Source organism: Oncorhynchus keta, chromosome 1, assembly GCF_023373465.1.
Source record: "Oncorhynchus keta strain PuntledgeMale-10-30-2019 chromosome 1, Oket_V2, whole genome shotgun sequence".
Classification (NCBI taxonomy): Eukaryota; Metazoa; Chordata; class Actinopteri; order Salmoniformes; family Salmonidae; genus Oncorhynchus; species Oncorhynchus keta.
The window spans coordinates 52,645,708-52,670,147 of record NC_068421.1 but is presented as its reverse complement, the minus strand read 5'-3'; the positions used below and the strand labels follow the sequence as shown (position 1 = coordinate 52,670,147).

The 24,440-nt window shown below is 48.0% G+C and overlaps 1 protein-coding gene and 1 long non-coding RNA gene across 11 annotated transcripts in view; one reads left to right on the top strand and one right to left on the bottom strand.

Annotated features, from left to right (window-relative positions):
* Nucleotides 1-24,440, top strand: part of LOC118387580 (nuclear factor 1 A-type) — a 236,119-nt gene that overhangs the window by 160,891 nt on the left and 50,788 nt on the right. For all 10 annotated transcript variants that reach the window (XM_052527429.1, XM_052527435.1, XM_052527438.1 and 7 more), the window contains exon 4: nucleotides 16,672-16,746. In XM_052527429.1, coding sequence (XP_052383389.1) covers nucleotides 16,672-16,746 — 75 coding nt within the window. The remainder of the gene's footprint in view (nucleotides 1-16,671; nucleotides 16,747-24,440) is intronic.
* LOC127932282 (uncharacterized) lies at nucleotides 157-3,967 on the bottom strand. Its single transcript, XR_008144695.1, has 3 exons — nucleotides 3,851-3,967; nucleotides 2,873-2,962; nucleotides 157-168 (listed from the first exon to the last, which is right to left on the bottom strand). It is a non-coding gene; the product is annotated as an uncharacterized LOC127932282 (long non-coding RNA).

Here is a 24,440-nt window from a genome sequence, read left to right as displayed (position 1 = left end):
CATACAGCTCACACTATGTCTCAACCTAACATACAGCTCACACTATGTCTCAACCTAACATACAGCTCACACACTGTCTCAACCTAACCTACAGCTCACTATGTCTCAACCTAACATACAGCTCACACACTGTCTCAACCTAACATACAGCTCACACTATGTCTCAACCTAACATACAGCTCACACTATGTCTCAACCTAACCTACAGCTCACTGTCTCAACCTAACATACAGCTCACACTATGTCTCAACCTAACCTACAGCTCACACTGTCTCAACCTAACCTACAGCTCACACTATGTCTCAACCTAACATACAGCTCACACTGTCTCAACCTAACATAAAGCTCACACTGTCTCAACCTAACCTACAGCTCACACTGTCTCAACCTAACCTACAGCTCACACTGTCTCAACCTAACATACAGCTCACACTATGTCTCAACCTAACATACAGCTCACACTATGTCTCAACCTAACATACAGCTCACACTGTCTCAACCTAACATACAGCTCACACTATGTCTCAACCTAACCTACAGCTCACACTGTCTCAACCTAACCTACAGCTCACACTATGTCTCAACCTAACATACAGCTCACACTGTCTCAACCTAACATACAGCTCACTGTCTCAACTCTAACCTACAGCTCACACTGTCTCAACCTAACCTACAGCTCACACTATGTCTCAACCTAACCTACAGCTCACACTGTCTCAACCTAACCTACAGCTCACACTGTCTCAACCTAACATACAGCTCACACTGTCTCAACCTAACCTACAGCTCACACTGTCTCAACCTAACCTACAGCTCACACTATGTCTCAACCTAACATACAGCTCACACTATGTCTCAGCCTAACCTACAGCTCACTGTCTCAAGCCTAACCTACAGCTCACACTATGTCTCAACCTAACATACAGCTCACACTATGTCTCAACCTAACATACAGCTCACGCTGTCTCAACCTAACATACAGCTCACTATGTCTCAACCTAACCTACAGCTCACACTGTCTCAACCTAACATACAGCTCACACTATGTTCAACCTAACCTACAGCTCACAATGTCTCAACCTAACCTACAGCTCACACTGTCTCAACCTAACCTACAGCTCACACTATGTCTCAACCTAACCTACAGCTCACACTGTCTCAACCTAACCTACAGCTCACACTATGTCTCAACCTAACCTACAGCTCACACTGTCTCAACCTAACCTACAGCTCACACTGTCTCAACCTAACATACAGCTCACACTATGTCTCAACCTAACATACAGCTCACACTATGTCTCAACCTAACATACAGCTCACACTGTCTCAACCTAACATACAGCTCACACTATGTCTCAACCTAACATACAGCTCACACTGTCTCAACCTAACCTACAGCTCACACTATGTCTCAACCTAACATACAGCTCACTATGTCTCAACCTAACCTACAGCTCACACTATGTCTCAACCTAACCTACAGCTCACACTGTCTCAACCTAACATACAGCTCACTATGTCTCAACCTAACCTACAGCTCACACTGTCTCAACCTAACCTACAGCTCACACTGTCTCAACCTAACATACAGCTCACACTATGTCTCAACCTAACATACAGCTCACACTATGTCACAACCTAACCTACAGCTCACACTATGTCTCAACCTAACATACAGCTCACACACTGTCTCAACCTAACCTACAGCTCACACTATGTCTCAACCTAACCTACAGCTCACACTATGTCTCAACCTAACATACAGCTCACACTATGTCTCAACCTAACATACAGCTCACTATGTCTCAACCTAACCTACAGCTCACACTGTCTCAACCTAACATACAGCTCACACTATGTCTCAACCTAACCTACAGCTCACACTGTCTCAACCTAACCTACAGCTCACACTATGTCTCAACCTAACATACAGCTCACACTGTCTCAACCTAACATAAAGCTCACACTGTCTCAACCTAACCTACAGCTCACACTGTCTCAACCTAACCTACAGCTCACACTGTCTCAACCTAACATACAGCTCACACTATGTCTCAACCTAACATACAGCTCACACTATGTCTCAACCTAACATACAGCTCACACTGTCTCAACCTAACATACAGCTCACTATGTCTCAACCTAACCTACAGCTCACACTGTCTCAACCTAACCTACAGCTCACACTATGTCTCAACCTAACATACAGCTCACACTGTCTCAACCTAACATAAAGCTCACACTGTCTCAACCTAACCTACAGCTCACACTGTCTCAACCTAACCTACAGCTCACACTATGTCTCAACCTAACCTACAGCTCACACTGTCTCAACCTAACCTACAGCTCACACTGTCTCAACCTAACATACAGCTCACACTGTCTCAACCTAACCTACAGCTCACACTGTCTCAACCTAACCTACAGCTCACACTATGTCTCAACCTAACATACAGCTCACACTATGTCTCAACCTAACCTACAGCTCACACTGTCTCAACCTAACCTACAGCTCACACTATGTCTCAACCTAACATACAGCTCACACTGTCTCAACCTAACATACAGCTCACACTATGTCTCAACCTAACCTACAGCTCACACTGTCTCAACCTAACCTACAGCTCACACTATGTCTCAACCTAACATACAGCTCACACTATGTCTCAACCTAACATACAGCTCACACTGTGTCTCAACCTAACATACAGCTCACACTGTGTCTCAACCTAACATACAGCTCACACTGTCTCAACCTAACCTACAGCTCACACTATGTCTCAACCTAACCTACAGCTCACACTATGTCTCAACCTAACATACAGCTCACACTATGTCTCAACCTAACATACAGCTCACACTATGTCTCAACCTAACATACAGCTCACACTGTCTCAACCTAACATACAGCTCACACTATGTCTCAACCTAACCTACAGCTCACACTATGTCTCAACCTAACCTACAGCTCACACTGTCTCAACCTAACCTACAGCTCACTATGTCTCAACCTAACCTACAGCTCACACTGTCTCAACCTAACCTACAGCTCACACTATGTCTCAACTTAACATACAGCTCACACTATGTCTCAACCTAACCTACAGCTCACACTGTCTCAACCTAACCTACAGCTCACACTATGTCTCAACCTAACATACAGCTCACACTGTCTCAACCTAACATAAAGCTCACACTGTCTCAACCTAACCTACAGCTCACACTGTCTCAACCTAACCTACAGCTCACACTGTCTCAACCTAACATACAGCTCACACTATGTCTCAACCTAACATACAGCTCACACTATGTCTCAACCTAACATACAGCTCACTGTCTCAACCTAACATACAGCTCACACTATGTCTCAACCTAACCTACAGCTCACACTGTCTCAACCTAACCTACAGCTCACACTATGTCTCAACCTAACATACAGCTCACACTGTCTCAACCTAACATAAAGCTCACACTGTCTCAACCTAACCTACAGCTCACACTGTCTCAACCTAACCTACAGCTCACACTATGTCTCAACCTAACCTACAGCTCACACTGTCTCAACCTAACCTACAGCTCACACTGTCTCAACCTAACATACAGCTCACACTGTCTCAACCTAACCTACAGCTCACACTGTCTCAACCTAACCTACAGCTCACACTATGTCTCAACCTAACATACAGCTCACACTATGTCTCAACCTAACATACAGCTCACACTATGTCTCAACCTAACATACAGCTCACACTGTCTCAACCTAACATACAGCTCACACTATGTCTCAACCTAACCTACAGCTCACACTGTCTCAACCTAACCTACAGCTCACACTATGTCTCAACCTAACATACAGCTCACACTGTCTCAACCTAACATACAGCTCACACTATGTCTCAACCTAACCTACAGCTCACACTGTCTCAACCTAACCTACAGCTCACACTATGTCTCAACCTAACATACAGCTCACACTATGTCTCAACCTAACATACAGCTCACACTATGTCACAACCTAACATAAGCTCACACTATGTCTCAACCTAACATACAGCTCACACTATGTCTCAACCTAACATACAGCTCACACACTGTCTCAACCTAACCTACAGCTCACACTATGTGTCAACCTAACCTACAGCTCACACTGTCTCAACCTAACATACAGCTCACACTATGTCTCAACCTAACATACAGCTCACACTATGTCTCAACCTAACATACAGCTCACACTGTCTCAACCTAACATACAGCTCACACTGTCTCAACCTAACCTACAGCTCACACTATGTCTCAACCTAGCCTACAGCTCACACTGTCTCAACCTAACCTACAGCTCACACTATGTCTCAACCTAACCTACAGCTCACTATGTCTCAACCTAACCTACAGCTCACACTATGTCTCAACCTAACCTACAGCTCACACTATGTCTCAACCTAACCTACAGCTCACACTGTCTCAACCTAACATAAAGCTCACACTGTCTCAACCTAACCTACAGTTCACACACTGTCTCAACCTAACATACAGCTCACACTGTCTCAACCTAACCTACAGCTCACACTGTCTCAACCTAACCTACAGCTCACACTATGTCTCAACCTAACCTACAGCTCACACTGTCTCAACCTAACCTACAGCTCACACTGTCTCAACCTAACATACAGCTCACACTATGTCTCAACCTAACCTACAGCTCACACTATGTCTCAACCTAACCTACAGCTCACACTGTCTCAACCTAACATACAGCTCACACTATGTCTCAACCCTAACCTACAGCTCACACTGTCTCAACCTAACCTACAGCTCACACTGTCTCAACCTAACCTACAGCTCACACTATGTCTCAACCTAACATACAGCTCACACTCTGTCTCAACCTAACCTACAGCTCACACTATGTCTCAACCTAACATACAGCTCACACTGTCTCAACCTAACATACAGTTCACACTAAGTCTCAACCTAACATACAGCTCACACTATGACTCAACCTAACCTACAGCTCACACTGTCTCAACCTAACCTACAGCTCACACTGTCTCAACCTAACCTACAGCTCACACTATGTCTCAACCTAACCTACAGCTCACACTGTCTCAACCTAACCTACAGCTCACACTGTCTCAACCTAACATACAGCTCACACTGTCTCAACCTAACATACAGCTCACACTATGTCTCAACCTAACCTACAGCTCACACTATGTCTCAACCTAACCTACAGCTCACATTGTCTCAACCTAACATACAGCTCACACTGTCTCAACCTAACCTACAGCTCACACTATGTCTCAACCTAACCTACAGCTCACACTGTCTCAACCTAACCTACAGCTCACACTATGTCTCAAATTAACATACAGCTCACACTATGTCTCAACCTAACCTACAGCTCACACTGTCTCAACCTAACCTACAGCTCACACTATGTCTCAACCTAACATACAGCTCACACTGTCTCAACCTAACATAAAGCTCACACTGTCTCAACCTAACCTACAGCTCACACTGTCTCAACCCAACCTACAGCTCACACTATGTCTCAACCTAACCTACAGCTCACACTGTCTCAACCTAACCTACAGCTCACACTGTCTCAACCTAACATACAGCTCACACTGTCTCAACCTAACCTACAGCTCACACTGTCTCAACCTAACCTACAGCTCACACTATGTCTCAACCTAACATACAGCTCACACTATGTCTCAACCTAACCTACAGCTCACACTGTCTCAACCTAACCTACAGCTCACACTATGTCTCAACCTAACATACAGCTCACACTATGTCTCAACCTAACATACAGCTCACACTGTCTCAACCTAACAACAGCTCACACACTGTCTCAACCTAACATACAGCTCACACTGTCTCAACCTAACCTACAGCTCACTCACACTATGTCTCAACCTAACATACAGCTCACACTATGTCTCAACCTAACCTACAGCTCACACTATGTCTCAACCTAACATACAGCTCACACTGTCTCAACCTAACCTACAGCTCACACTATGTCTCAACCTAACATACAGCTCACACTATGTCTCAACCTAACCTACAGCTCACACTATGTCTCAACCTAACCTACAGCTCACACTATGTCTCAACCTAACATACAGCTCACACTATGTCTCAACCTAACATACAGCTCACACTGTCTCAACCTAACATACAGCTCACACTATGTCTCAACCTAACCTACAGCTCACACTGTCTCAACCTAACCTACAGCTCACACTGTCTCAACCTAACATACAGCTCACACTATGTCTCAACCTAACCTACAGCTCACACTATGTCTCAACCTAACCTACAGCTCACACTATGTCTCAACCTAACCTACAGCTCACACTGTCTCAACCTAACATACAGCTCACACTATGTCTCAACCTAATATACAGCTCACACTGTCTCAACCTAACCTACAGCTCACACTATGTCTCAACCTAACATACAGCTCACACTATGTCTCAACCTAACCTACAGCTCACACTATGTCTCAACCTAACCTACAGCTCACACTATGTCTCAACCTAACCTACAGCTCACACTATGTCTCAACCTAACCTACAGCTCACACTGTCTCAACCTAACATACAGCTCACACTGTCTCAACCTAACCTACAGTTCACACACTGTCTCAACCTAACATACAGCTCACACTGTCTCAACCTAACCTACAGCTCACACTGTCTCAACCTAACCTACAGCTCACACTATGTCTCAACCTAACCTACAGCTCACACTGTCTCAACCTAACCTACAGCTCACACTGTCTCAACCTAACATACAGCTCACACTATGTCTCAACCTAACCTACAGCTCACACTATGTCTCAACCTAACCTACAGCTCACACTGTCTCAACCTAACATACAGCTCACACTATGTCTCAACCTAACCTACAGCTCACACTGTCTCAACCTAACCTACAGCTCACACTATGTCTCAACCTAACATACAGCTCACACTGTCTCAACCTAACCTACAGCTCACACTATGTCTCAACCTAACATACAGCTCACACTGTCTCAACCTAACATACAGTTCACACTAAGTCTCAACCTAACATACAGCTCACACTATGACTCAACCTAACCTACAGCTCACACTGTCTCAACCTAACCTACAGCTCACACTGTCTCAACCTAACCTACAGCTCACACTATGTCTCAACCTAACCTACAGCTCACACTGTCTCAACCTAACCTACAGCTCACACTATGTCTCAACCTAACATACAGCTCACACTGTCTCAACCTAACATACAGCTCACAATATGTCTCAACCTAACCTACAGCTCACACTATGTCTCAACCTAACCTACAGCTCACATTGTCTCAACCTAACATACAGCTCACACTGTCTCAACCTAACCTACAGCTCACACTATGTCTCAACCTAACCTACAGCTCACACTGTCTCAACCTAACCTACAGCTCACACTATGTCTCAAATTAACATACAGCTCACACTATGTCTCAACCTAACCTACAGCTCACACTGTCTCAACCTAACCTACAGCTCACACTATGTCTCAACCTAACATACAGCTCACACTGTCTCAACCTAACATAAAGCTCACACTGTCTCAACCTAACCTACAGCTCACACTGTCTCAACCCAACCTACAGCTCACACTGTCTCAACCTAACCTACAGCTCACACTGTCTCAACCTAACCTACAGCTCACACTGTTACTCAACCTAACATACAGCTCACACTATGTCTCAACCTAACCTACAGCTCACACTATGTCTCAACCTAACCTACAGCTCACACTGTCTCAACCTAACCTACAGCTCACACTATGTCTCAACCTAACCTACAGCTCACACTGTCTCAACCTAACATAAAGCTCACACTGTCTCAACCTAACCTACAGTTCACACACTGTCTCAACCTAACATACAGCTCACACTGTCTCAACCTAACCTACAGCTCACACTGTCTCAACCTAACCTACAGCTCACACTATGTCTCAACCTAACCTACAGCTCACACTGTCTCAACCTAACCTACAGCTCACACTGTCTCAACCTAACATACAGCTCACACTATGTCTCAACCTAACCTACAGCTCACACTATGTCTCAACCTAACCTACAGCTCACACTGTCTCAACCTAACATACAGCTCACACTGTCTCAACCTAACATACAGCTCTCACTATGTCTCAACCTAACCTACAGCTCACACTATGTCTCAACCTAACCTACAGCTCACACTGTCTCAACCTAACATACAGCTCACACTGTCTCAACCTAACCTACAGCTCACACTGTCTCAACCTAACCTACAGCTCACACTATGTCTCAACCTAACATACAGCTCACACTATGTCTCAACCTAACCTACAGCTCACACGGTCTCAACATAACCTACAGCTCACACTATGTCTCAACCTAACATACAGCTCACACTATGTCTCAACCTAACATACAGCTCACACACTGTCTCAACCTAACATACAGCTCACACTATGTCTCAACCTAACCTACAGCTCACACTGTCTCAACCTAACCTACAGCTCACACTATGTCTCAACCTAACATACAGCTCACACTGTCTCAACCTAACCTACAGCTCACACTATGTCTCAACCTAACCTACAGCTCACACTATGTCTCAACCTAACCTACAGCTCACACTATGTCTCAACCTAACCTACAGCTCACACTGTCTCAACCTAACATACAGCTCACACTATGACTCAACCTAACCTACAGCTCACACTGTCTCAACCTAACCTACAGCTCACACTGTCTCAACCTAACCTACAGCTCACACTATGTCTCAACCTAACTACAGCTCACATTGTCTCAACCTAACCTACAGCTCACACTATGTCTCAACCTAACATACAGCTCACACTGTCTCAACCTAACATAAAGCTCACACTGTCTCAACCTAACCTACAGTTCACACACTGTCTCAACCTAACATACAGCTCACACTGTCTCAACCTAACCTACAGCTCACACTGTCTCAACCTAACCTACAGCTCACACTATGTCTCAACCTAACCTACAGCTCACACTGTCTCAACCTAACCTACAGCTCACACTGTCTCAACCTAACCTACAGCTCACACTGTCTCAACCTAACATACAGCTCACACTATGTCTCAACCTAACATACAGCTCACACTATGTCTCAACCTAACCTACAGCTCACACTATGTCTCAACCTAACCTACAGCTCACACTGTCTCAACCTAACCTACAGCTCACACTATGTCTCAACCTAATATACAGCTCACACTGTCTCAACCTAACATACAGCTCACACTATGTCTCAACCTAACCTACAGCTCACACTATGTCTCAACCTAACCTACAGCTCACACTGTCTCAACCTAACCTACAGCTCACACTATGTCTCAACCTAACATACAGCTCACACTGTCTCAACCTAACATACAGCTCACACACTGTCTCAACCTAACATACAGCTCACACTGTCTCAACCTAACCTACAGCTCACACTATTTTTCAACCTAACATACAGCTCAAACTATGTCTCAACCTAACATACAGCTCACACTGTCTCAACCTAACATACAGCTCACACTGTCTCAACCTAACATACAGCTCACACTGTCTCAACCTAACATACAGCTCACACTATGTCTCAACCTATCCTACAGCTCACACTATGTCTCAACCTAATCTACAGCTCACACTGTCTCAACCTAACCTACAGCTCACACTATGTCTCAACCTAACATACAGCTCACACACTGTCTCAACCTAATATACAGCTCACACTGTCTCAACCTAACCTACAGCTCACACTATGTCTCAACCTAACATACAGCTCACACACTGTCTCAACCTAACATACAGCTCACACTGTCTCAACCTAACATACAGCTCACACTATGTCTCAACCTAACATACAGCTCACACTATGTCTCAACCTAACATACAGCTCAAACTGTCTCAACCTAACCTACAGCTCACACTATGTCTCAACCTAACATACAGCTCACACTATGTCTCAACCTAACATACAGCTCACGCTGTCTCAACCCTAACATACAGCTCACACTATTTCTCAACCTAACCTACAGCTCACACTGTCTCAACCTAACATACAGCTCACACTATGACTCAACCTAACCTACAGCTCACAATGTCTCAACCTAACCTACAGCTCACACTGTCTCAACCTAACCTACAGCTCACACTATGTCTCAACCTAACCTACAGCTCACACTGTCTCAACCTAACCTACAGCTCACACTATGTCTCAACCTAACCTACAGCTCACACTGTCTCAACCTAACCTACAGCTCACACTGTCTCAACCTAACATACAGCTCACACTATGTCTCAACCTAACATACAGCTCACACTATGTCTCAACCTAACATACAGCTCACACTGTCTCAACCTAACATACAGCTCACACTATGTCTCAACCTAACATACAGCTCACACTGTCTCAACCTAACCTACAGCTCACACTATGTCTCAACTTAACATACAGCTCACACTATGTCTCAACCTAACCTACAGCTCACACTGTCTCAACCTAACCTACAGCTCACACTGTCTCAACCTAACATACAGCTCACACTATGTCTCAACCTAACCTACAGCTCACACTGTCTCAACCTAACCTACAGCTCACACTATGTCTCAACCTAACATACAGCTCACACTATGTCTCAACCTAACATACAGCTCACACTATGTCACAACCTAACATACAGCTCACACTATGTCTCAACCTAACATACAGCTCACACACTGTCTCAACCTAACCTACAGCTCACACTATGTCTCAACCTAACCTACAGCTCACACACTGTCTCAACCTAACATACAGCTCACACTATGTCTCAACCTAACATACAGCTCACACTATGTCTCAACCTAACCTACAGCTCACACTGTCTCAACCTAACATACAGCTCACACTATGTCTCAACCTAACCTACAGCTCACACTGTCTCAACCTAACCTACAGCTCACACTATGTCTCAACCTAACATACAGCTCACACTGTCTCAACCTAACATAAAGCTCACACTGTCTCAACCTAACCTACAGCTCACACTGTCTCAACCTAACCTACAGCTCACACTGTCTCAACCTAACATACAGCTCACACTATGTCTCAACCTAACATACAGCTCACACTATGTCTCAACCTAACATACAGCTCACACTGTCTCAACCTAACATACAGCTCACACTATGTCTCAACCTAACCTACAGCTCACACTGTCTCAACCTAACCTACAGCTCACACTATGTCTCAACCTAACATACAGCTCACACTGTCTCAACCTAACATAAAGCTCACACTGTCTCAACCTAACCTACAGCTCACACTGTCTCAACCTAACCTACAGCTCACACTATGTCTCAACCTAACCTACAGCTCACACTGTCTCAACCTAACCTACAGCTCACACTGTCTCAACCTAACATACAGCTCACACTGTCTCAACCTAACCTACAGCTCACACTGTCTCAACCTAACCTACAGCTCACACTATGTCTCAACCTAACATACAGCTCACACTATGTCTCAACCTAACCTACAGCTCACACTGTCTCAACCTAACCTACAGCTCACACTATGTCTCAACCTAACATACAGCTCACACACTGTCTCAACCTAACATACAGCTCACACTATGTCTCAACCTAACCTACAGCTCACACTGTCTCAACCTAACCTACAGCTCACACTATGTCTCAACCTAACATACAGCTCACACTATGTCTCAACCTAACATACAGCTCACACTATGTCACAACCTAACATACAGCTCACACTATGTCTCAACCTAACATACAGCTCACACACTGTCTCAACCTAACCTACAGCTCACACTATGTCTCAACCTAACCTACAGCTCACACACTGTCTCAACCTAACATACAGCTCACACTATGTCTCAACCTAACATACAGCTCACACTATGTCTCAACCTAACATACAGCTCACACTGTCTCAACCTAACATACAGCTCACACTATGTCTCAACCTAACCTACAGCTCACTATGTCTCAACCTAGCCTACAGCTCACACTGTCTCAACCTAACCTACAGCTCACACTATGTCTCAACCTAACCTACAGCTCACACTGTCTCAACCTAACCTACAGCTCACACTATGTCTCAACTTAACATACAGCTCACACTATGTCTCAACCTAACCTACAGCTCACACTGTCTCAACCTAACCTACAGCTCACACTATGTCTCAACCTAACATACAGCTCACACTGTCTCAACCTAACATAAAGCTCACACTGTCTCAACCTAACCTACAGCTCACACTGTCTCAACCTAACCTACAGCTCACACTGTCTCAACCTAACATACAGCTCACACTATGTCTCAACCTAACATACAGCTCACACTATGTCTCAACCTAACATACAGCTCACACTGTCTCAACCTAACATACAGCTCACACTATGTCTCAACCTAACCTACAGCTCACACTGTCTCAACCTAACCTACAGCTCACACTATGTCTCAACCTAACATACAGCTCACACTGTCTCAACCTAACATAAAGCTCACACTGTCTCAACCTAACCTACAGCTCACACTGTCTCAACCTAACCTACAGCTCACACTATGTCTCAACCTAACCTACAGCTCACACTGTCTCAACCTAACCTACAGCTCACACTGTCTCAACCTAACATACAGCTCACACTGTCTCAACCTAACCTACAGCTCACACTGTCTCAACCTAACCTACAGCTCACACTATGTCTCAACCTAACATACAGCTCACACTATGTCTCAACCTAACATACAGCTCACACTATGTCTCAACCTAACATACAGCTCACACTGTCTCAACCTAACATACAGCTCACACTATGTCTCAACCTAACATACAGCTCACACTGTCTCAACCTAACATACAGCTCACACTATGTCTCAACCTAACATACAGCTCACACACTGTCTCAACCTAACATACAGCTCACACTATGTCTCAACCTCCTACAGCTCACACTGTCTCACCTAACCTACAGCTCACACTATGTCTCAACCTAACATACAGCTCACACTATGTCTCAACCTAACATACAGCTCACACTATGTCACAACCTAACATACAGCTCACACTATGTCTCAACCTAACATACAGCTCACACTATGTCTCAACCTAACATACAGCTCACACACTGTCTCAACCTAACCTACAGCTCACACTATGTCTCAACCTAACCTACAGCTCACACACTGTCTCAACCTAACATACAGCTCACACTATGTCTCAACCTAACATACAGCTCACACTATGTCTCAACCTAACATACAGCTCACACTGTCTCAACCTAACATACAGCTCACACTATGTCTCAACCTAACCTATAGCTCACACTATGTCTCAACCTAACATACAGCTCACACTGTCTCAACCTAACCTACAGCTCACACTATGTCTCAACCTAACCTACAGCTCACACTATGTCTCAACCTAACCTACAGCTCACACTGTCTCAACCTAACCTACAGCTCACACTATGTCTCAACCTAACATACAGCTCACACTGTCTCAACCTAACATACAGCTCAAACACTGTCTCAACCTAACCTACAGCTCACACTATGTCTCAACCTAACCTACAGCTCACACTATGTCTCAACCTAACCTACAGTTTATTTCTCCCCCAGAGACCAACCACCTTGCCCAACCCATCTAGAATAAACACTAAACCTTGTCACACAGTCTTAGCCCCTACCACCTACACTCGGTTTGATCAATTCCACCCAACACTAGTGTGACATATAAAATGCCTCCTAAAAGTAAACGCTGAATGGCTGTTGCACTGCATCGCTCTAGTTTCAGTCGGTGTACTAGGTGCTGCATAGGTAGAGTAACTATACCGTCAGCTTTGGCCCACTAACTTAGACATATCCTGCACTTGACCCTGGCGGTTATAATAGAGGAGCTGTGGTTTCAACAATGCTGACTCCACACACACTTTACTACCTCTCCCCTCTTCCCCTCCTCACCCACACCCAGTGCTCTGACGCGACGTCGCCTCGTCTCGCCCCCCGCCTCTGTCGTCAGCACAGGAAAACACGCTGTGTGACAAAGTGTGTGTGTGTGTGTGTGTTCAAATATGTGTTTGCAAATGTTTGTGTGTCTGCGCAAGTGTGTGACTGAGAAAGCGTGTGTGTGTGTGTGTGTGTGTGTGTGTGTGTGTGTGTGTGTGTGTGTGTGTGTGTGTGTGTGTGTGTGTGTGTGTGTGTGTGTGTGTGTGTGTGGCCTTTCCTGGTTAACCTTGACCCGTGGGTCCGGGTGCTACGTGCTGTTTGACAAAGCTTGACTGGTGTCTTTCGAGGACAAGAGGCTTGTTGTACAATCCACAGGCCATGAGATAAGACCAGAGGATATCCTCGCCTTTACACCCTCTACTGCTGCACACATATGAAACAATACACACACACACGTTTTTAGAAACAATACACACACACACACACGTTTTAGAAACAATACACACACACACACGTTTTAGCAGCAACACACACACACACGTTTTAGAAACAATACACACACACACACACACGTTTTAGCAGCAACACACACACATTTTAGAAACAATACACACACACGTTTTGGAAACAATGTACACACGTTTTAGCCACAACACACACACACACACATTTTAGCAAACAGAAAAGCACTTGTTGATATGTCAAAAGTTTTCTGTGACTTGTCATTGTTTGGTAGGGACACGTTTTCTCTCCCCTAACTCAGTTGAACTTGGGCCTCAACCTTTTTTCCTCCCTCCCTCCCACGCTGTTGAGCTGAGTTTTTTTGGTCTCCCTCGCCAGTCGGAGGGGAGGTTAGCTCTCCCAGCTCTTATGAAAGCCGAACCTCTGGCTCGTCCTACCCTCCTCTCTTTCTCTTATTTCTCCCTCTCTTTTCCCCCTTCTCCCTCTTCTGCCCTCTCTCTAACTCTCTTTCTCAGCCCCCCTCTCTCTCTCTGTCTCAGTGGACACAGCTGGGAGTGATTATCCTTGTTGAGATATAGAAGCCCTGCCCCCCTGTCTCCCTATACGAGGCGCTCACTCATGGAAATGGCCTTGTTGAACCCGGGCTGCCGAGTGCATATATATATATACCTTCCTGCTCCCTGTACCGGCAGCTCAGGCTAGTGCGCTGTGGCTATGCTATGCCGCTGTGTCCTACAATCCCACAGTGGATTGTAGTGTTATGCTCGCTGCACAGACGGACAGACAGACAGACATGCTCGAACACACACACACACACGCGCTTTGTGTAATTGTTGTTTCACAAGTATGTAAAGCTGCATGGAAACTTTGACTTCTCTACGACACACACACACGCGTGTATATATATATAGTGTACGCACACAATTTAACTTGCCTATGGACACACGGGGACACACACGTATATACTGTACACACACTATTTAACTTAACGCTTAGCACACGTGCGCGCACACACTCTTTTTCAAACTTCCTCTCCCTCCTGCTCTCTCTCAATTCTCCGACACACACTTTCCGTCTCTCTCTGTCTGTCTCTGAATTTTCACAATCTCATTTTCCTTCTTTCTCTTGTTTGTCACGTTCCCCCACGTTCCCCCACGTTCCCCCTCGTTCCCCCTCTTTCCCGTTCACACTGCTTCTCCAGCATACCATTTCTCTCCTTCGTTCTCCTTTCCTCTTGTCCTGTTTATTCCTCTCTCATCTCTTTCTCAATCCCACTCCTTCTCTTTCCCTCTCTGCCCCCCCCCGTCCAGTCTCAGGGGCGTCTGCGCGGGAGTGCTCTGTGGGTCTACAGACTTTCAGCTAATGTCAGCAGTTTGGCTCGCAATGAGCCGTATATATTATCGCTCTCTCACGCAAGAGGCTCTCTTTCTGTCTACCTCTCTCCCTGCCTCTTAGTATCTATCTCTCTGCCTCTACCCCCATCCACCCTCTACTCTCTCTGTCAGTTGCCGTCTTTATGTATGAATCTAGTGGTCCACATTCTGCAGGTCTCCTCAGCCACCGACCAGAGTTTCACCCGCCAACACTCCCTGTATGGGGGTGGGTGTACCTAATTCCCTTAATAGTGTACTACGTTTGAGCAGAGTACTATGGGCCCCTGGTCCAACGCAGTACGCTATAATGCTATTGCGTGCTGTCTGGGACACAGTTCTGGGCAATGAAGATGAGTTGTGAGGGGGGAAAGTGTAGGAAAGCATGTCCAAAGTTTTGGAAAAAGTCTTGGAAAGATGGGTGGAGATGGGATTTAGTTCGACACTCAAATTTGTTTAGGACCAACTCAAGACATGCTCCAGTAGTTTGATTAGGGGCCCTCCTGGAGCCCCCTGCTGTAGTGTTGGGAGAGGCAAACACACACCCATGGGGACAGAGGCCCCAGATGTGCCCTGCCCTCTGGGTTACCCTAAACACACCCTCCTCCCCCACACGGCCTCTCTTTCCCACCGGGACATGGAAGGGTGGGTGTGTTTGTGCGTGTGTGTGTGTTGCGTAACAGGAGAGAATGTCGTGGTGTGTGTTTGAAAAGAAACGTGGGGAATCCTGTACCTCTTCCCTTATACCTCCTCTTTCATGTTTCCGATCCCTCTGTTGGCAATAGCATCACCTTGTGCTTTTCTATCTCTCTCTCTCTCTCTCACGCTTTTAGGACATCTTGGCTTCCAGGACAGCTTCGTCACATCGGGGGTCTTCAGTGTTGCTGAACTCGTGCGAGTCTCACAGAGTAAGTTTGTCCATCTTGTTATTTCAATCTCTATCTCTTTTTCTCTCCCTGACCCTCCCTCCCTCTCTCTCTCTTTCCTTCCCTCCCTCTCTCTCTCTTTCCCTCCCTCCCTCTCTCTCTCTTTCCCTCCCTCCCTCTCTCTCTCTTTCCCTCCCTCCTCTCTCTCTCTCTCTCTCTTTCCTTCCACCACTCCCTCTTTCCCTGTCCCCATCCCTCTCTTTCCCTCCCTCCCTCTCTTTCTCTCTCTCTTTCTCTCCCTCTCTCTCTTTTTTCCCTCTCTCTCTCCCTCTCTCTTTCCCTCTCTTCCTCCCTCCCTCTCTCTCTCTTCCATTCTCCCTGTCTCTCCCCCTTCCACAAAGAGATCCCTGCAGGCTGTGATTTGATTGCAGATCTGCCATCGATATGGTCCGGCCCACTAATGCAATTTATCAGGACCAGTACGGAGAGCCCCCCCACACACACACACACAGACATACTCTCTTAATGAACTAAGAGCAAACCCCAAATCTCTCCCAAATCAGACAGTCGGCTAAAAGCAAAGACCCAGATCAACTAAGATCTGGGCCCTTATTCCCAAAGGACTGATAGGACCAGTTGCCTTTTGGATCATAAGGAAATAATACATGGGGGGGACCTGATCCTAGATCAGCACTCCTACCCTGAGCCGCTGCAATACACGCCCTGGAGTCCCTTTTATTTCAGGTAAGGCTGGAAGTGAACTAAAACAAGACCAGGCACCCGTCTGCTGTGGCATCATAGCTGGTCCCCAAGACCCGACAAGAAGGCCTACGTAATGATCGACTGGTGTGTCGTGTTGGGATTGGGGGTCTCTGTAGGACCTGCGTGTAAAAGCCCTCTAGGGGAAGGAGAATGGGGCAACGAGAAAGTGAAGGGGTGAGAAAGAGGTGAGGGACGTGGCGAGACGAAGTACTGAGCAAAAGAAAGCCATCGTCGTCATTCGGATAAGGAGGAGGAGACGGGAAAGACAAAAGAGAGAGATGGGAGGAGAGGCAGAGTGAGAGAGGGAGGGGAGGGGAGGCAAACGTGACCTTTAAAAAGTGCCGTCTACGCGCAACACGGGGCGGTAGAGAGAGGGGGGTAGAGAGTGAGGGAGGGATGGATGGAGGGAGGAGAGTGACAGAGTGCAGAACAATCCATACAGCCCTGTCGATAGCCCCCGCTAACAATAGCCCATTGAAAGTGCCTGTCAGCACTCCGGCTGGAGCCCCTTTTGATCAAAGGTGCATTGATGACCACCCTACCACACACACACACACACACACACACACACAGGCACACACACACACTGTCGTGACTCAATACTGGGCTGGGCCGCACCACACCTAGGACCAGCCATAGTGGGGATGGTCAGGGAGATGCGGGGGGAGGTGAGACGGGGGGGGGGGAGTTGGGGGAGACCGGAGTGCCAAGGGGATCCAGACAGGGCGGACCCGGGCAGCCGGCCTACCGTGTGAATCCCCCCCCCACTAGGATTTTGACCTACACACACACATAGGCACACACACACAACCCACCCCCTTCTCAGTCTCACAGAGCTGGCACCCAGGTCTTGGCCCTCTCCAGATGCCTCCATTGTGTTGGCAGAGGACAGGGTAGGGCAGGGCAGACCCATCGTGTGTGTGTGTGTGTGTGTGTGTGTGTGTGTGTGTGTGTGTGTGTGTGTGTGTGTGTGTGTGTGTGTGTGTGTGTGTGTGTGTGTGTGTGTGTGTGTGTGTGTGTGTGTGTGTGTGTGTGTGTGTGTGTGTGTGAGAGAGACGTGTCAGGCAAGCAATCAGACAATCGTTTATTGTGGAGTTGTGTGTGTCTGTTTGGGACGAAACCAGAAGGATCTCTTGATCCTGAGTGTACAATAGGTTGTGTTCTATTGGGACGTGTGTGTGTGTGTGTGTGTGTGTGTGTGTGTGTGTGTGTGTGTGTGTGTGTGTGTAGCACTAGCTTGTGATATTAGTCTGATTAGCGCAGGCATAGCGCGGCCCCCGCATCAGAAGTCCTGGCATGTGATGGTTAACAAGATTAAGGAATATGCATAATGGATCTGGTTCTATGAAGAGCTGGGCTTTTATCCCAACATCTGTGACACGGGTGGGGGTGGGGTGGGGGGGTAGGTAGAAGAAAGGAAGTTACTGGGTGGCATATGTTTTCTGGAAGATTTCTTTCTCTTTCTCTCTCTCTCTCTCTCTTACAAACTTTTTATTTCGCTGTTTCTCGCTATCTCTCTCTCTCTCTCTCTCTCTCTCTCTCTACCACGCTCTCTCTCTCTCTCTCTCTCTCTCTCTCTCTCTCTCTCTCTCTCTCTCTCTCTCTACCATGCTCTCTCTCTCTACCATGCTCTCTCTCTCTCTCTCTCTCTCTCTCTCTCTCTCTCTCTCTCTCTCTCTTCTCTCTTTCTCTCGCTCTCTCTCTCTACCACGCTCTCTCTCTCTCTCTCTCTCTCTCTCTCTCTCTCTCTCTCTCTCTACCACGCTCTCTCTCTCTCTCTCTCTCTCTCTCTCTCTCTCTCTCTCTCTCTCTCTCTCTCTCTCTCTCTCTCTCTCTCTTTCTCTCGCTCTCTTCCAGCCACAACATAGCCACAAGGGAACTTTATTCACTTAGCTACTGTACATCTGACTGACTGTGTGTGGCCCTTAAAGCTAACAGTCTAGAAAGGTTTTTTCTTCTAAATGCCAATACATAATAAATCAAGTATGGAATGAAGTGTTGTGTTGAATATATCAAATAAAATGCCTTTGCCAATCAACAGGTCAGGCAAAGAATACTGTAAACCTTTAATACACAGACACAGTGCACATGAGACAGACCTACAGGGCTGGAACAAAACCCTGCTACAGGAAACTCCTGCCTCCTGACACGGTCCATACGAGTGCACTCCAGGTTCTCTCCATCTTGAAGACGATCACAGACACACTGTCCAGCACTCTATCTGGCCATATAGAGCAATCCCCTTCCAGATCCCCCTCCCCCCAAAACATTGACAGCACCCGTGGTTTGCCGAAGGGTGCCTGGTCTTAAATAGCCACTGGCCCAAAGTGTCCATATCTACCCAGTCAGCAAAGCTGTATCTGTGTGTATCTGTGTGGGTGGGGTCGACGGGTCTCTCTAAGGGGATTGCTCTATATGGCCAGATAGAGTGCTGGACAGTATACACAGCCATGACTTTGGTGGACACGCACACACACACACACACACACACATACACTTCCTGAGCGAATGTGTGTGTTTTTGCTTTTTTTTTTGTGGAACAGTTGGCATCAGAAAGCTGATGCACTTTAGCGTAATTCCAGTGGAAGTGTGGAGGTGCACGTAAGGTCGACATTACGACGCTCCGTGTGTGTGTGTGTGTGTGTGTGTGTGTGTGTGTGTGTGTGTGTGTGTGTGTGTGTGTGTGTGTGTGTGTGTGTGTGTGTGTGTGTGTGTGTGTGTGTGTGTGTGTGTGTGTGCGTGCGTGGAACCAGGCAGGGGTGGAGGGGTTGACTTGTGCACAGTGCAGAAGATGAGAGGTCGTTCATGGTATTGAATGGGGCGACACCCCCCCCTCCCCACCCACCCCCGTCTGTATGGCAGTGTGACCTTGGCTTTGTGCACCCATTACACAATTCAGTGGCAGGGCCCAATCGAATCTGCTTCTGTCGATCAATATCCTATTAAAGCACCACACAAAAAAAACTAGAGAGAGGGAGGGTGGAGAGAGCGAAATGAAAGTCTTCATAAAGTTAGTGGTTATAGCTACATCGTTTTTTACATTTATTTTGGTAGTCGTGACTTGGGCGGAATTGTAATTGTCCTGTTCATTACCGGGCCCGGGTAATTTGGGCGATCGGGTATCGCCCTTTCCTTTCCATGCCTCCCTTTTTCCCTCTCTCCTCCCTTACCTATCTATGTCTCGTACATTCTATTCTACGTACATTCTATCCGTCTCTTCTGAGACAGTGTTCCTCTAATCTAGTTCACTGGTCCTTCTAGACATTCCCAATCAAATGCAGTATCACTACTTTGTCATGCCACACAGTCATGGGTTTATCTCTGTAGCCCAGTGCCAGTTTGACCAGGGCACCCTGTCGAGGCAGTGCCAGTTTAACCAGGGCACCCTGTCGAGACAGTGCCAGTTTAACCAGGGCACCCTGTCGAGACAGTGCCAGTTTGACCAGGAAACCCTGTCGAGACAGTGCCAGTTTGACCAGGGCACCCTGTCGAGACAGTGCCAGTTTAACCAGGGCACCCTGTCGAGACAGTGCCAGTTTGACCAGGGCACCCTGTCGAGACAGTGCCAGTTTGACCAGGGCACCCTGTCGAGACAGTGCCAGTTTAACCAGGGCACCCTGTCGAGACAGTGCCAGTTTGACCAGGGCACCCTGTCGAGACAGTGCCAGTTTAACCAGGGCACTCTGTCGAGGCAGTGCCAGTTTAACCAGGGCACCCTGTCGAGACAGTGCCAGTTTGACCAGGGCACCCTGTCGAGACAGTGGCAGTTTAACCAGGGAACCCTGTCGAGACAGTGGCAGTTTAACTAGGGAACCCTGTTCGAGACAGTGGCAGTTTAACCAGGGAACCCTGTCGAGACAGTGGCAGTTTGACCAGGGAACCCTGTCGAGACAGTGGCAGTTTGACCAGGGAACCCTGTCGAGACAGTGGCAGTTTAACCAGGGAACCCTGTCGAGACAGTGGCAGTTTGACCAGGGAACCCTGTCGAGACAGTGGCAGTTTGACCAGGGAACCCTGTCGAGACAGTGGCAGTTTAACCAGGGAACCCTGTCGAGACAGTGCCAGTTTAACCAGGGAACCCTGTCGAGACAGTGCCAGTTTAACCAGGGAACCCTGTCGAGACAGTGCCAGTTTAACCAGGGAACCCTGTCGAGACAGTGCCAGTTTAACCAGGGAACCCTGTCGAGACAGTGCCAGTTTAACCAGGGAACCCTGTCGAGACAGTGCCAGTTTGACCAGGGAACCCTGTCGAGACAGTGCCAGTTTAACCAGGGCACCCTGTCGAGACAGTGGCAGTTTGACCAGGGAACCCTGTCGAGACAGTGGCAGTTTAACCAGGGAACCCTGTCGAGACAGTGCCAGTTAGACCAGGGAACCCTGTCGAGGCAGTGCCAGTTTAACCAGGGCACCCTGTCGAGACAGTGCCAGTTAGACCAGGGCACCCTGTCGAGACAGTGGCAGTTTAACCAGGGAACCCTGTCGAGACAGTGGCAGTTTAACCAGGGAACCCTGTCGAGACAGTGGCAGTTTAACCAGGGAACCCTGTCGAGAAAGTGGCAGTTTAACCAGGGAACCCTGTCGAGACAGTGGCAGTTTGACCAGGGAACCCTGTCGAGACAGTGGCAGTTTAACCAGGGAACCCTGTCGAGACAGTGCCAGTTTAACCAGGGCACCCTTTGAGTGCCAGTTTGAAGGGCACCCTGTCGAGACAGTTTAACCAGGGCACTCTGTCGAGGCAGTGCCAGTTTAACCAGGGCACCCTGTCGAGACAGTGCCAGTTTGACCAGGGCACCCTGTCGAGACAGTGGCAGTTTAACCAGGGAACCCTGTCGAGACAGTGGCAGTTTAACTAGGGAACCCTGTTCGAGACAGTGGCAGTTTAACCAGGAACCCTGTCGAGACAGTGGCAGTTTGACCAGGGAACCCTGTCGAGACAGTGGCAGTTTGACCAGGGAACCCTGTCGAGACAGTGGCAGTTTAACCAGGGAACCCTGTCGAGACAGTGGCAGTTTGACCAGGGAACCCTTTGGCAGTTTGACCAGGGAACCCTGTCGAGACAGTGGCAGTTTAACCAGGGAACCCTGTCGAGACAGTGCCAGTTTAACCAGGGAACCCTGTCGAGACAGTGGCAGTTTAACCAGGGAACCCTGTCGAGACAGTGGCAGTTTAACCAGGGAACCCTGTCGAGACAGTGGCAGTTTAACCAGGGAACCCTGTCGAGACAGTGCCAGTTTAACCAGGGAACCCTGTCGAGACAGTGCCAGTTTAACCAGGGAACCCTGTCGAGACAGTGCCAGTTTAACCAGGGCACCCTGTCGAGACAGTGGCAGTTTAACCAGGGAACCCTGTCGAGACAGTGGCAGTTTAACCAGGGAACCCTGTCGAGACAGTGGCAGTTTGACCAGGGAACCCTGTCGAGGCAGTGCCAGTTTAACCAGGGCACCCTGTCGAGACAGTGCCAGTTAGACCAGGGCACCCTGTCGAGACAGTGGCAGTTTAACCAGGGAACCCTGTCGAGACAGTGGCAGTTTAACCAGGGAACCCTGTCGAGACAGTGGCAGTTTAACCAGGGAACCCTGTCGAGAAAGTGGCAGTTTAACCAGGGAACCCTGTCGAGACAGTGGCAGTTTGACCAGGGAACCCTGTCGAGTGGCAGTTTAACCAGGGAACCCTGTCGAGACAGTGCCAGTTAGACCAGGGAACCCTGTCGAGACAGTGCCAGTTTAACCAGGGAACCCTGTCGAGACAGTGCCAGTTTGACCAGGGAACCCTGTCGAGACAGTGCCAGTTTAACCAGGGAACCCTGTCGAGACAGTGCCAGTTTAACCAGGGAACCCTGTCGAGACAGTGCCAGTTAGACCAGGGCACCCTGTCGAGACAGTGCCAGTTTAACCAGGGAACCCTGTCGAGACAGTGCCAGTTTAACCAGGGCACCCTGTCGAGACAGTGCCAGTTTAACCAGGGAACCCTGTCGAGACAGTGCCAGTTTAACCCCCTGTCGAGACAGTGCCAGTTAGACCAGGGCACCCTGTCGAGACAGTGCCAGTTTGACCAGGGCACCCTGTCGAGACAGTGCCAGTTTAACCAGGGAACCCTGTCGAGACAGTGCCAGTTTGACCAGGGAACCCTGTCGAGACAGTGCCAGTTTGACCAGGGCACCCTGTCGAGACAGTGCCAGTTAGACCAGGGCACCCTGTCGAGACAGTGCCAGTTTAACCAGGGCACCCTGTCGAGACAGTGCCAGTTAGACCAGGGCACCCTGTCGAGACAGTGCCAGTTTAACCAGGGCACCCTGTCGAGACAGTGCCAGTTAGACCAGGGCACCCTGTCGAGACAGTGCCAGTTTAACCAGGGCACCCTGTCGAGACAGTGCCAGTTTAACCAGGGCACCCTGTCGAGACAGTGCCAGTTAGACCAGGGCACCCTGTCGAGGCAGTGCCAGTTTAACCAGGGCACCCTGTCGAGGCAGTGCCAGTTAGACCAGGGCACCCTGTCGAGACAGTGCCAGTTTGACCAGGGCACCCTGTCGAGACAGTGCCAGTTTAACCAGGGCACCCTGTCGAGACAGTGGCAGTTTGACCAGGGAACCCTGTCGAGACAGTGCCAGTTTAACCAGGGCACCCTGTCGAGACAGTGCCAGTTAGACCAGGGCACCCTGTCGAGGCAGTGCCAGTTAGACCAGGGCACCCTGTCGAGGCAGTGCCAGTTTAACCAGGGCACCCTGTCGAGGCAGTGCCAGTTTAACCAGGGCACCCTGTCGAGGCAGTGCCAGTTTAACCAGGGCACCCTGTCGAGGCAGTGCCAGTTTAACCAGGGCACCCTGTCGAGACAGTGCCAGTTTAACCAGGGCACCCTGTCGAGGCAGTGCCAGTTAGACCAGGGCACCCTGTCGAGGCAGTGCCAGTTTAACCAGGGCACCCTGTCGAGGCAGTGCCAGTTTAACCAGGGCACCCTGTCGAGGCAGTGCCAGTTTA